Below are 12,505 nucleotides of genomic sequence, written 5' to 3'. Positions count from 1 at the left end.
TAGGTTTTTAATGAGACTCAGGTATGGAGAAAGTGCAGGCCACTCCATTTGAGGTACCCCAGTCGCATTGTCGTCCATGAAGATGAAATTTGGCCTGTGTTGTTCATGCAGAGGCACAATGACTGGATTAATGATATTATTCAAGTAGTATGGGCTTATCACTGTACCATTCACAAAGTGTAGGGCAGTTCTGTATTGACTAGACACACCTGCCCACACTGTACCACCACCACCACCACCATCAAAGGCTCGTCTGGTGACAACAGTGGCTGATGCATAGTGCTCTCCTTGATGTCTCAAACATCGTTGGTGGCCATAATTTCTGCTCAGTGTGAATCGACTTTCATCAGTGAACAGCACTGAGGCCCATTGGTCCCTCATCCAGCGTAGATGCTCCCTGCCCCATGCAAAACGATGATGCCTGTGGTCAGGTACCCTTGCAGGTCGTCTAGCACTTAGACCAGGCTGATGTCAATGGTTTTGAATGGTCTGATGTGACACTTGTGTGCCTCTCACCTCCCTTAAATGTGCTTGGACTTGTGTGGCATTCATCATACGGTTCTGCAGGGCATTGTTCACAATAAAGTGGTCATCAGTGTGGGATGTGGCCAAAGGACGTCAACTTCTATGCCTTTCTGTGACTCTTCCAGTCTCTCTGTATCTCTGTTGCAACCTGCTGATGACTCTGTGACACTCTAAGCTCAGTGGCCACTTCTGTCTAAGAACATCCTGCGTGAAGCCTTGCAACGGTGAGGTAATGTTTATCAATTGTTAGGTATTGCCTTGGTCTCATAATGTCAAAATGTGAACAGCATGACGAGGAGGACTGTTTAAATGGCAATTTTAATTTATTGGGAGATTTATGGATCAAACAACTGTTGTGAATTTTGCTGTTAAGCTCCTTGTTAGAGAACAGCAAGTTGTGTAAAAAGGACTAAAACACTAAACAGTTGGACATGTGCATTCAAAAGTTTACAGAAGATTTACCTGTAAAAGTTAGAGTGCATTTTAGGTTCATCCTGAAATTTCACCCACAAGCAAAATATTCCTAACTTTTTGTAAGAAGTATACAGTAATTTTATCTATGTAGTGGTTTTGTATAAATAATTAGTTCTGATAATAACTCTGCTAAGAAATTGAGATTTTAAAGAAAGGTCAACAAGTGAGCAAGGGAATGAGGATTTCATCAGGTATATTGGGATAGACCAGGGACGCCCAACCTGCGGCACTCCAGCTGTTGCAAAACTACAACTCCCAGCATGCCTGGACAGCCTACAGCTATTAGGGCATGCTGGGAGTTGTAGTTGTGCAACAGCTGGAGAGCCGCAGGTTGGGCATCCCTGGGATAGATTGTCTGGATGTCCTGTGTGAATGCTCCCGAAAGTGGAGAATATATCCCATGCTTTTTCCACCACTTTTTAGTACTGGGTAGGATTTCATCTTCTCCTTTCATCTACCCCTTGCCTCTCTCTTCAGGAATCGTTCATCCTGGACGCTTCCTTCCCGGCAATCGCCTGCAGAATCAGGCTGTCTAATACAACCCTTTACACAGCACCATCCGAGGAATACGGAGGGTGGGGTTTCTTGGGAAGGAGATGTATCTGAGAGCTGCCAGGAGGGATTTGATAGCTGATGATGTAATTCTGTAGGTCACAGGAAATCAACTACACAGTGGATAATGATTTCCTATCTACCCAGGAGAGTAAGCTCTGGACTTGTGATCAGACTGGGGATCACCAAGCTGGCCATAGTGAAAGTGCTCAAATTGTGTGGATACAACTAAACTAGACTGAAGCAAATTACACAGAAAAAATGTGGGAGCGTCTATTTAAGAGATCAGGGTGTGCAATTCACCTTCCCAGTGTAAGTGGTCCTACAGACTACAGACATAGTGGTCACTCAGTTAATAGGGGCACCCACTGGACTCACAGGCTCATAATGAGTAGTGATTTAAGTCAATACGTTACACTGAAGTTATGAAGTTACACTGAATCTTTTACCATAATAGCTGAGCAGGCTGATTAGATAGATAGATAGATAGATAGATAGATAGATAGATAGATAGATACTGTGTGTATGTATATATATATATATATATATATATACACATACACATATATAGTTTTATTTTAAAAAAAAGTTGTAACTTGTACTTCATTAATTCTGAACTCTGTGGACTCTGACACTGCTGAGCAAGCTGGAGAGCATAAGCTGGAGGCAGAGGACTGGACCTAGAAAACCCTCAATACTTACAGAATAAGGCTACAGGCACACGGCCGTATGAGTTTTGCGGTCTGCAAATTGCGGATCCGCAATAAATAACCGTATGCCATCCGTTGTTTTTTTTCGGATCCATTGTAACAATGCCTAAAACGGACAAGAATAGGACATGTTATATTTTTTTTGCGGGGCTACGGAACGGACATACGGATTCGAATAGCATGCAGTTTGCTGTCTGCATTTTTTGTGGACCCATTGAAATAAATGGGTCTGCATCCTCTCCGCCCAAAAAAATGGAACGGACACGGAAACAAAATACGTTCGTGTGCATGAGGCCTATGTCTATTTATCTTCTTGAATATTCTTCCAGGTGGTAAAAGGTGTTAAGAAGCTAAATAAGGCTTTACAATCAGATGTAGCAATAAATAGAAAATGGCAAATGAAGCAAAATAGTGCTAAATTTAGACACAAAATCGAGCAAATGCTAGTAAAGTTGAGAGGATCTGCTACTCCTTATCAGGGAGGAGATGGGTTAGGTGCTAGGGAAATATGTTTTTTTCCCCATTTTATATTGATTGATGATCTTCATGGTGAAATCAGAACATAGCTGCAAATAACATTCAGAAATGTATTTTCATTTGAAATTTACTTTACGTTTTGATATTTTACCCAGGATTTTACAGATCCGTTCGCCAGCAGCCAGTTGAATTTGGGGATATGGGAGGCCAGACGCACATCAGCTATGTCCACTGGTATGAATGTGGAATATCTATACCCGGGAAGTGGTAAGAAGAATGGTATTCATGGACTCGCCTGCATCATCAGCCACCATCTGATCTATAGACAATGCGCTAGCTTCAATCTACTCTACTTGGTCCTACTAATGTAAGATATGTATTAATGTTGCAGAGTTAACAGACTGCTTCCATATTTATCAGTCTACAGATAAGGATATTGTCTTCATAGGAGATAAACCTCGGGAAGCTGGCTCCCTGTTTCTAGTATTTTAAGAAGAGCAGTGTCTATGTTATTTATCACAATGTTGTAAGAAATATTTTGAAGCAGAGTTTTATCCAACTACATTCTCTAACGAGCAAGGTTTTAATGTTTCTGTCCATGATCATCTTCATCTAGTGTCATTAACGCCCACGTTCTTTTTTATTTATTTCATCGAGTGTCTTTCATGTCAGTGTCTACGACCTCTTTCTCATATAAGACCTTGGTGCCCACATCTAGACATCACATTGTAGCATGCCCTTCCAGAAATCCCATCACCCTTAGGCATCTCCTCCTGGTTCTGTCACCGCGTGGTGACATTAGATGGATAGATGGAAGATACAAACAAGGCAGGTACTTACATAGGTTCCGTTTTTTAGTGCAAGATTACATTTTCCTTTCATGGCTGCAAATATTTTAAGATTAACATAAGCATGTGATTTATAAATAGATTTGTAATTAACTTTTTACAGAATGTACAGTATATCCAATATAGCTTTATTTCCAAATGCAACCTGGTTTTGTATCTGAAGAGAGCGATATGATATATAAACGCTACAATAAAGATATTGATCTTTCTTTTTTTAAACGCTGCTCTTGTACTTTGTGTTACTCCCACGACACTGTGCGCACGATTACCAAGGGGTTCCTCGGATCCGGATCAAATTTCACCACAAAACTGTGATCCATTTTCTGCAACTATTAGAATTGTATCAGAGCGTATACGACAAGCAGTTTCTCTCTTTATGCTTTCATACCGGCGTCACATGCAGGAATTCAATGAAACCTTCAGGCTTGCTTCCCTACTCCCTGTATATAGATGTCCCTCATATTACAATGGGTGCAGGTTACTATATATTCAACATGCCGTGGTCTTTCCTGGGCCCATCGTAATTCAAAACCACTTCTGGTTGTGCAAGCACCAATGCCTGTGATTCATTGCATCACATGGGGCAAGTAGATCCATTCAACGGCGCTGTATTACTGAAGTGCATCGACTGATCTGTGCACTGATAGAGAAGGACTATCAAAGTTACAGTATATTACCGGTGCTATACTGCCATCTGCCTGTGCAACATGCACTCCTTACTGTAATTGTATCCAGAAGTACTACACATACTGTTATCAACCTGTCCTACATGTACTCTTCTGCTGTCTCCCTGTACTGTATATACTGTAATTCTATCCAGCTGTACTACACACTGTACTGCCTTTATCTGTACTACATGTAGTGTTCTGCTGTCTCCCTTACTGTAATTCTATCCAGAAGTACTACACGCACTGTTATCAACCTGTCCTACATGTACTTGTCTGCTGTCTCCCTGTACTGTATATACTGTAATTCTATCCAGAAGTACTACACGCACTGTACTGCCTTTGGCTACTTTCACACTTGCGTTTGGAGCGGATCCGTCTGGTGTCTGCACAGACGGATCCGCTCCTATAATGCAAACGCTTGCATCCGTTCAGAACGGATCCGTCTGCATAACTGGTTTTTACAGATCTGATTTTTCACTTCGTGAAAACTCAGATCCGACAGTATATTCTAACACAGAGGCGTTCCCATGGTGATTGGGACGCTTCAAGTTAGAATATACTAAAAACTGTGTACATGACTGCCCCCTGCTGCCTGGCAGCACCCGATCTCTTACAGGAGCTGTGATCCGCACAATTATTGTGCGAATCATAGCCCCCTGTAAGAGATCAGGTGCCTGCAGGAGGAGGCAGACCCCCTCCCTCCCCTGTATTAAATGTGACCAGTGCGGCCCCCGTCCCTCTATATTCATTGGTGGCCAGTGTGGGCCCCTCTCCCTCCATCCCCAGTATTAAATGTGACCAGTGCGGCCCCCCCTCCCTCTATATTCATTGGTGGCCAGTGCGGATTCCCAGTATTAAATGTGACCAGTGCGGCCTCCCCTCTCTCCCCCCCTCCCTAATTAAAATCACCCCCTCCCATCATTGGTGGCAGCGGAGAGTTCCGATCGGAGTCCCAGTTTAATCGCTGGGGCTCCGATCGGTTACCATGGCAGCCAAGACACTATTGCAGTCTTGGCTGCCATGGTTACTTAGCAATAAATAGAAGCATTATACTTACCTGCGATGTCTGTGACCGGCCGGGAGCTCCTCCTACTGGTAAGTGAAAGGTCTGTGCGGCGCATTGCCTATAGCACAGACCTGTCACTTACCAGTAGGAGGAGCGACAGGCCGGTCAGATATCGCAGCTCGCAGGTAAGTATAATGCTTCTAAAAATTGCTAAGTAACCATGGCAACCAGGACTGCAGTAGCGTCCTGGTTGCCATGGTTACCGATCGGAGCCCCAGCGATTAAACTGGGACTCCGATCGGTACTCTCCGCTGCCACCAATGATGGGGGGGTGATTTTAATTAGGGGGGGGGGGGGGGGGAGTGGGGAGGCCGCACTAGTCACCAATGAATATAGAGGGAGGGGGGCTACATTGGTCACATTTAATACTGGGGAGGGAGGGGGGGCCGCACTGGTCACCAATGAGTTAAATACAGGGGGGGGGGGGGGGGGGTCTGCCCCCTGCTGCCTGGCGGCAGGGGGCAGTCATGTACACAGTTCTCAGTATATTCTAACTTGAAGTGTCCCCATCACCATGGGAACGCCTGTGTTAGAATATACTGTCGGATCAGAGTTTCACGATCTAACTCAAATCCGATGGTATATTCTAACAGAGGCGTTCCCATGGTGATGGGGACGCTTCAAGTTAAAATATACCATCGGATTGGAGAAAACTCTGATCTGATGGTATATTAATAGAGGACTCCTGACTTTACATTGAAAGTCAATGGGGGACGGATCCGTTTGAAATTGCACCATATTGCGTCAACGTCAAATGGATCCGTCCCCATTGACTTGCATTGTAAGACTGGACTGATCCGTTTGGCTCCGCACGGCCAGGCGGACACAAAAACGCTGCAAGCTGCGTTCGGGTGTCCGCCTGCTGAGCGGAACAGAGGCCAAACGGTGCCTTTAAATGAAACCCAGAACGCAAGTGTGAAAGTAGCCTTAATCTGTCCTACATGTACTCTTCTGCTGTCTCCCTGTACTGTATATACTGTAATTCTATCCAGAAGTACTACACATACTGTTATCAACCTGTCCTACATGTACTCGTCTGCCGTCTCCCTGTACTGTATATTCTGTCATTCTATTCAGCTGTACTACACGGACTGTACTGCCATTCATCTGTCCTACATGGAGTGTTCAGCTGTCTCCCTGTACTGTGTATACACATACTGTAGTGCTATCAACCTGTGATACATGTACTGATCTGCAGTCAACCTTTACTGTATATACTGTAATTCTATTCAGCTGTACTACAAGTACTGTACTGGTGCCTGCCAACAGCTTACACGAGATAGCAGCTTGAATAACCGTTCTCTCCAAATCCCGCCATAGATATATATACCAAGCTGAGGATGCATGTGTTGTGATTTGGAGGGGGAATGCTACCAAACACCCCATAGCTCCTTGAGAACAAGGGATCACGTGTGCTGAAATCCAACGTGACTGACCCTTCCCTCCCCAAACATCTGCCATTGGGGAAGTCAGGAAGCCCCCATACAATTTAGATGGTTGTCCGATCCCCATACCATGAACAAGTTTGACCAAAATACATCTAATGGTATAGCCAGCTTAAAGGGGTTTTGTCACTTCAGCAAATGGTATTTAAAATGTAGAAAAAGTTAATACAAGCCACTTACGAATTTATTGTGATTGTCCATATTGCTTCCTTCGTTGGACTGATTCATTTTTCCATCATATTACATACTGCTCATTTCCAGCGCTTACAGTGGTGGCCGTGCTAGCACACTATAGGAAAAAGGGGACAGCCTCTCTGCTGGCCGGGACCGTGGGAGCACACATAGTCTGGAGCCTTTGCCTATAGCAGGGATTCCCAGCCTACAATTCCCAGTTTCACAACAGCTGGCGTGCCGAAGGTTGCTGACTCCTGTCATAGTGTGCAAGCACGGCCACCGCTGCTGGATTGCAGTGGGGTCATAACTTCTGGAAACTAAAAGTGTATAACAAGATGGGACAAAATGAATCCAGACAGCAAAGGAAGCAATATGGACAATCACAATACATTAGAAACCCTTTAATACAAGACACTATCACTTCGTATGACATATTTAGGTGTCAGACACTAGCGATCCGCTAGTGTCTGCTCTAACAAACCATCCTAATATGATAGGCTTTGGGGCAGCCGTTTTGCTAAAATAACAACTTATATCTATATGCTAATGAGCCTCTAGGTGCTATGGGGGCGTCATTAGCACCTAGAGGCTCCGTCTACCTTCATAAACGGTCGCCGCCCAGCGCGTCCCTCCAGCCTGCCCATCTCCTGCTGAATGCGATCCTCTCCGTGCGCGTCTCTGTTCTGCGCATGCGCAGTGAATGTCTGACCGCTTCCCTGCTCAGACATCTCCACTGCGCCTGCGCCGATGACATCATAGTGCTCCGAGGAACAGGCGCAGTGGAGATGTCTGAGCAGGGAAGCGGTCAGACATTCACTGTGCATGCGCAGAACAGAGACGCGCACGGAGAGGATCGCATTCAGCAGGAGATGGGCGGGCTGGAGGGACGCGCTGGGCGGCGACAGTTTATGAAGGTAGACGGAGCCTCTAGGTGCTAATGACGCCCCCATAGCACCTAGAGGCTCATTAGCATATAGATATAAGTAGTTATTTTAGCAAAACGGCTGCCCCAAAGCCTATCATATTAGGATGGTTTGTTAGAGCAGACACTAGCAGATCGCTAGTGTCTGACACCTAAATATGTCATACGAAGTGATAGAAACCCTTTAACTTTTCTATACATGATAAATGCCATTAGCTGAAGTGAGACAACCCCTTTAAGTTCAGACAGCAGATTTTTTTTTTTTTGCAGAACCACGTGCATGCTGCAGGGTGAACCCCAGTGAAATGTATGGAATGGATTTTCGGTTGCAGAAATTGCAACAAATCAGTCCCTTAATGACATACTAAAACCCTAGCTGCAATATTCAGGAAGGGGGCTAAAAAAACTCTTTACTTCCTGGGTTGTGTAGGAGAGCTGCAGGTAAGAACATCTCTCTCCTTGTGGAGTCTTCCAGTAACCTCAAGGGTGTGACAAGTGAACGAATAATCCTAATTAAAAGTCTTTTTTCTCCTACCGAATTGTTAAGAAGATGAGCAATTGCACAAGTAATCATCCCCTGTGAACGGGCTGTTTACCATTGCTGTAACTAAGGGGTTATCCGGTAATTTATATTGATGACCCATCCTCAGGATCAGCGGTTAGAAGAGGACGTCTCGATGTGAAGTCACGGTACATCGGTCACACGGCCTAGTTGGATCGGTTTTTATAGACTAAATCTTCCACAATTGTTATGAACTTGGTGCCTTTCATCTTCAGAGGTGCAGAGTTTGTCCCCATTTTAATGAGCCTGACACAGAAGCACAACTTTCAGTAAAGACACCATTTATTCAGACGCAACCATAGATTAAATGAGCTGAACATTTTATTAGGCTTCAGTGTGTTAGAATGTGTACATAATACCTAGTTTATAACTCAGAAGAGCTCTATATGGACACATCAGATCATTAAAAACAAGTCAAAAAAGTGAGGGTTTCATTAGCATATATTTTCAGGGGTCTGACAAGGCTGACTAGTTTGTCAAACACTTGCTTTTTGGATTTTTATTTTTTTCAATTTAAATTTCAACTAGAGAGCAGATACAATCAAAAGCAAAAGATAATGATTTGGGGTCTTCTCCTCCACTAAAGACATACAACACTGAAAAGCACAAAATGCTTTTCTTCTGCTGTCTGAAGCATGATTACAATTGTAAGCTTAATATTGAAGTCTGTTGGGATGGAAAGAGATTTAGCAGCCTTTGCCTTGGTAATGGAGGTGAATTTATCGGTATCCAGGTCCTGGTTGGGCGTACCCCTGACCAAATGGGGCACGGTTACGGGAATATGGGTTAGGCCCACTGGGAGGAGGAGTTACAGTACTACCAGGTGGAGGGGTAAATCCTGGCCTAGGCTGATAGCTCCCTGGTTGGCTTGGTGCCATTCCAGGCTGAGAAGCAGGAGGGACATTATAGCCGGCAGGTTGGGATGCCTGTGTAGTGTAGGTCTGTGGTGGGTAGGAGCCAGCTGGGTACTGTTGAGGGGCCTGGGCTGGTAGTTGCTGTGGCTGGCCTTGAAAGCCAGGAGCCTGGGCAGCTTGCTGACTGTAACCAGGGAACTGCTGAGCCGCTTGGGCTGTTTGCTGATTGTAACCTGGAACATATAAGCACACATTAAAGGGGTTATCCCATGATTTTCATTTGACATTAAAATCAGACATATAATGCATGACAATCTCTTTCTAACAGAGCTATAGCCAGCCCTGTACCTTACATGGATCCAGATCTCTCCTATTAATTAATTAGTCGGCTAGATTTAGTTCAACCTAGCAGCTCAAAAAGCCAGGGCTTGTTCCAGCTGAAGGATGGAACTGAGCATGTGCGGCGTCCACCTCAGCAAAGTGGACAGAGAGATAAGGAAATCAATAAACAGCAGGTGGCGGTATACTGCTAGATTTTATTGAATTACACAGTAGCTATACTCATTTTTTTAAATTGCATGCATTTATATAATCATTCAGATCCAGGCGCCGGAATACGTTTCATAGCTCGCCATCTTTAATGTTTTGCTGTAGAATACCATACACTACAATGCACAGTGTGGATGTAGTGTATGGTTAGAACACAATATACTTGACTTCAAGAAGTCTAGCGTTGCCAATGTGACAGCCCCCTTATATGATAACATGTCTTACCGGGATACTGCATGCCATACTGCTGCTGGGGCTGAGCTTGAGGTTGACCTTGAGCTGTTGGATACCCGGGCTGTTGTGGATACTGCTGATACATTTGCCCTACAAAAGTAAACGTATATTAATATGGCTATTGTAAGGCTGCCTTTCAAGCAAACAACAAAAATATGTATCCTCCAGTTTTAACATTTATGAGCATTTTCATAATCCATTGTTTTAGCTCTCTGGGAAGGAGTGACAATTCATAAAGAGGATAGATGAGAATAGCACATGCTTTGCTGGGGGCAATGGGAAATAACTAAGGTGTGAAATAAGGCTTAACATACTTTCGTGCAGTCTCCGTGGGCTAATATCGGATTACTGATTTACTGTAAAGCATTCCAAACGAGAACAGAATCCGATGGCATCCCACCCACATAAACAGACTGGCGACACGAAGGATCAGTCACAGTACCGCTGCTGAGAACGAGGTGTTATCCTGTCTCTACTGAACTGCACACAGTAGTATCTGTAAAGTTAGCGCACAAACATTTCCCAGACATTACAGATGGAAGCCATGACCTCTTCTTTTAAAAGGGACAGCTGTGATTTTAAAACTGCAGACTGGACATAAAATGCTGAATCTCTCTCATCAACGTGCTGGACCACACAGGACTGTGCAGTAATTTATACCTATCCATACTGCAGCACTGACTTCAATGTATGGATGAGTGGAAATACACAGGTCCATGAAGCAGTCCCCAAGATACGATCTAGAACAGAACTGCATACCAATTAGAGAGCTGCAATGTCAGGGCCCTGAGCACTAAAAAAAATGTCCTTTTCTTCTTACATAATCAGTCTCTCTGGGGAAATGCAAGCAGGCGTGTTCCTATTACGAAGCACAAATATAATGTCCTGTGCATGAAAAACATGTTCTGAAGGCAGAGAAATACAGATTTACCAAGGAACTGTTCTCCGCAGAGATTGTTAGGCTATCAGTTCCTTTTTGGCTTTGAAAGCGCTGGATCAAAATGAATGCCAACATCAATAGTCATGCAAAAAGACTCTGCAAACAACTAGTACAGGCTCCACAAGTTAATGAATGTAATCTCTGAGCCATTAGTACAGCATAGCCTGATGTCAGAAATGGCCACAGGAGCTCCAGAGACGTGGAAAGAGAAGATATCATTATGACCACCCTTCACAGGACAGGTACTACTTACAGGGTCCAATTAAATTCAATAGGAAGAAAAAGAGAAAACACATTTTTCAAAAACGTCCATGCAGCACATTGCAAAATGTCTTTGTATGCTGTAGGTGTTTGACAAAGAGGAGCACTTAAAGGGCTTCTGTCACCCCGCAAAAGTCATTTTTTTTTTTTTTGGATAGTTACATTCCTTATAGCGCGATATAGGAGAATATAATGGTATTACTTACTTTCATGCAGCCCTTTAAAGGGACTGTCTGTGCAAAATAAAAACTTGGGCATTCCCTGAATATGGTCTAAAACAACAAAACAAATGGTATTCCCCTTTTTTCTCACCTGACTGTTCCTGCGCTGTGCTCCAGTCCTCCATGCTGCTGTATGTTTTCTTGGCTGCGGTAGTGATGTTCTATGCACACAAGTCACAGCTGCAGCCAATCACTGGCCTCAGGAGTGACGTGGGCATGGGACATCACTGCCACAGCCAGAATGCAGCAGGGTACAAAACGGATAAGTATGGCTTCTAGTTATTTTAGACCACTTACAGGGGCTGCTCGAGTTTTAAATTTAAATCAGACCTCTCATTTAAGCACCTTTTACTGCAGGATACAAAGACATAAAACAGTACATATACGTATATAAAAAGGTTATGGACACCTTTGAGCATTTTTTATGGACTTATTTTGGGCTAAAACAATTTCTGTAATAGGTTTTTATTTTTTTAAATGCTTCTGTAGCTTCTATGTTTCACAGTACACATAAGCTGCAGAATGCAGTTTAAAGTGAAATCCATGAAACTTTGAAGTGGTCAAAAAGCAGCTTAAAAGGGCAGGTCAGAGGTGGGCTTCAAAACCAAGATGATGCAGAAGCCAAACCATCCAAAGGTTTTAATAAAATCATATTCAACGCCCACAGCCTTTAAAGAGAAAGGTACATGTTAAATATAGAAGCTGACCTTCAATCTGACCTGGCTGCTGAGCTCCTTGGTATGGCTGCTGCTGCTGGACTCCTGGAGGATGAGCAGAGGAGGAAGAGGCAATACTGTCTGGTGTACTGGAACGTTCCTCTACAGGAGCACTGGGTGGACCTAGGCACAAAGGACAAGTGTGAATGTACATAGATGTCATGAAGTGTCGCACTGTAAAATACAACTGTCCAGTAACTCCTCTACTAAAACCTCAACACATATGGGCAGCTATGAGTACAGAGGCGTATTAAAGGTATTTCTATCACTGCATATATCTTTCAAATGCAAAGTATTAGGCTGCTTT

General features: G+C 43.9%; 2 protein-coding genes across 24 annotated transcripts in view; one reads left to right on the top strand and one right to left on the bottom strand.

Annotated features, from left to right (window-relative positions):
• The window catches only part of LOC120995626 (ABI family member 3 binding protein), a 409,717-nt gene extending 406,248 nt beyond the window's left edge, over nt 1-3,469 (top strand). For all 22 annotated transcript variants that reach the window (XM_040424962.1, XM_040424958.1, XM_040424957.1 and 19 more), the window contains one exon: nt 2,894-3,469. In XM_040424962.1, coding sequence (XP_040280896.1) covers nt 2,894-3,009 — 116 coding nt within the window. In that variant the 3' untranslated portion in view covers nt 3,010-3,469. The remainder of the gene's footprint in view (nt 1-2,893) is intronic.
• A 5,257-nt stretch (nt 3,470-8,726) lies between these two features.
• Nucleotides 8,727-12,505, bottom strand: part of TFG (trafficking from ER to golgi regulator) — a 29,513-nt gene continuing 25,734 nt past the window's right edge. The window contains exons 6-8 of one of the 2 annotated variants that reach the window (XM_040424939.1): nt 12,190-12,321; nt 10,052-10,150; nt 8,727-9,510 (exon numbers count right to left, since the gene is read on the bottom strand). In XM_040424939.1, the coding sequence (XP_040280873.1) occupies nt 9,143-9,510; nt 10,052-10,150; nt 12,190-12,321 (599 nt within the window). In that variant the 3' untranslated portion in view covers nt 8,727-9,142. The remainder of the gene's footprint in view (nt 9,511-10,051; nt 10,151-12,189; nt 12,322-12,505) is intronic. The other variant, XM_040424940.1, reaches the window with a different exon arrangement.

Source organism: Bufo bufo, chromosome 3, assembly GCF_905171765.1.
Source record: "Bufo bufo chromosome 3, aBufBuf1.1, whole genome shotgun sequence".
NCBI lineage: Eukaryota > Metazoa > Chordata > Amphibia > Anura > Bufonidae > Bufo > Bufo bufo.
This window is presented reverse-complemented; position numbering and strand designations above follow the sequence as displayed.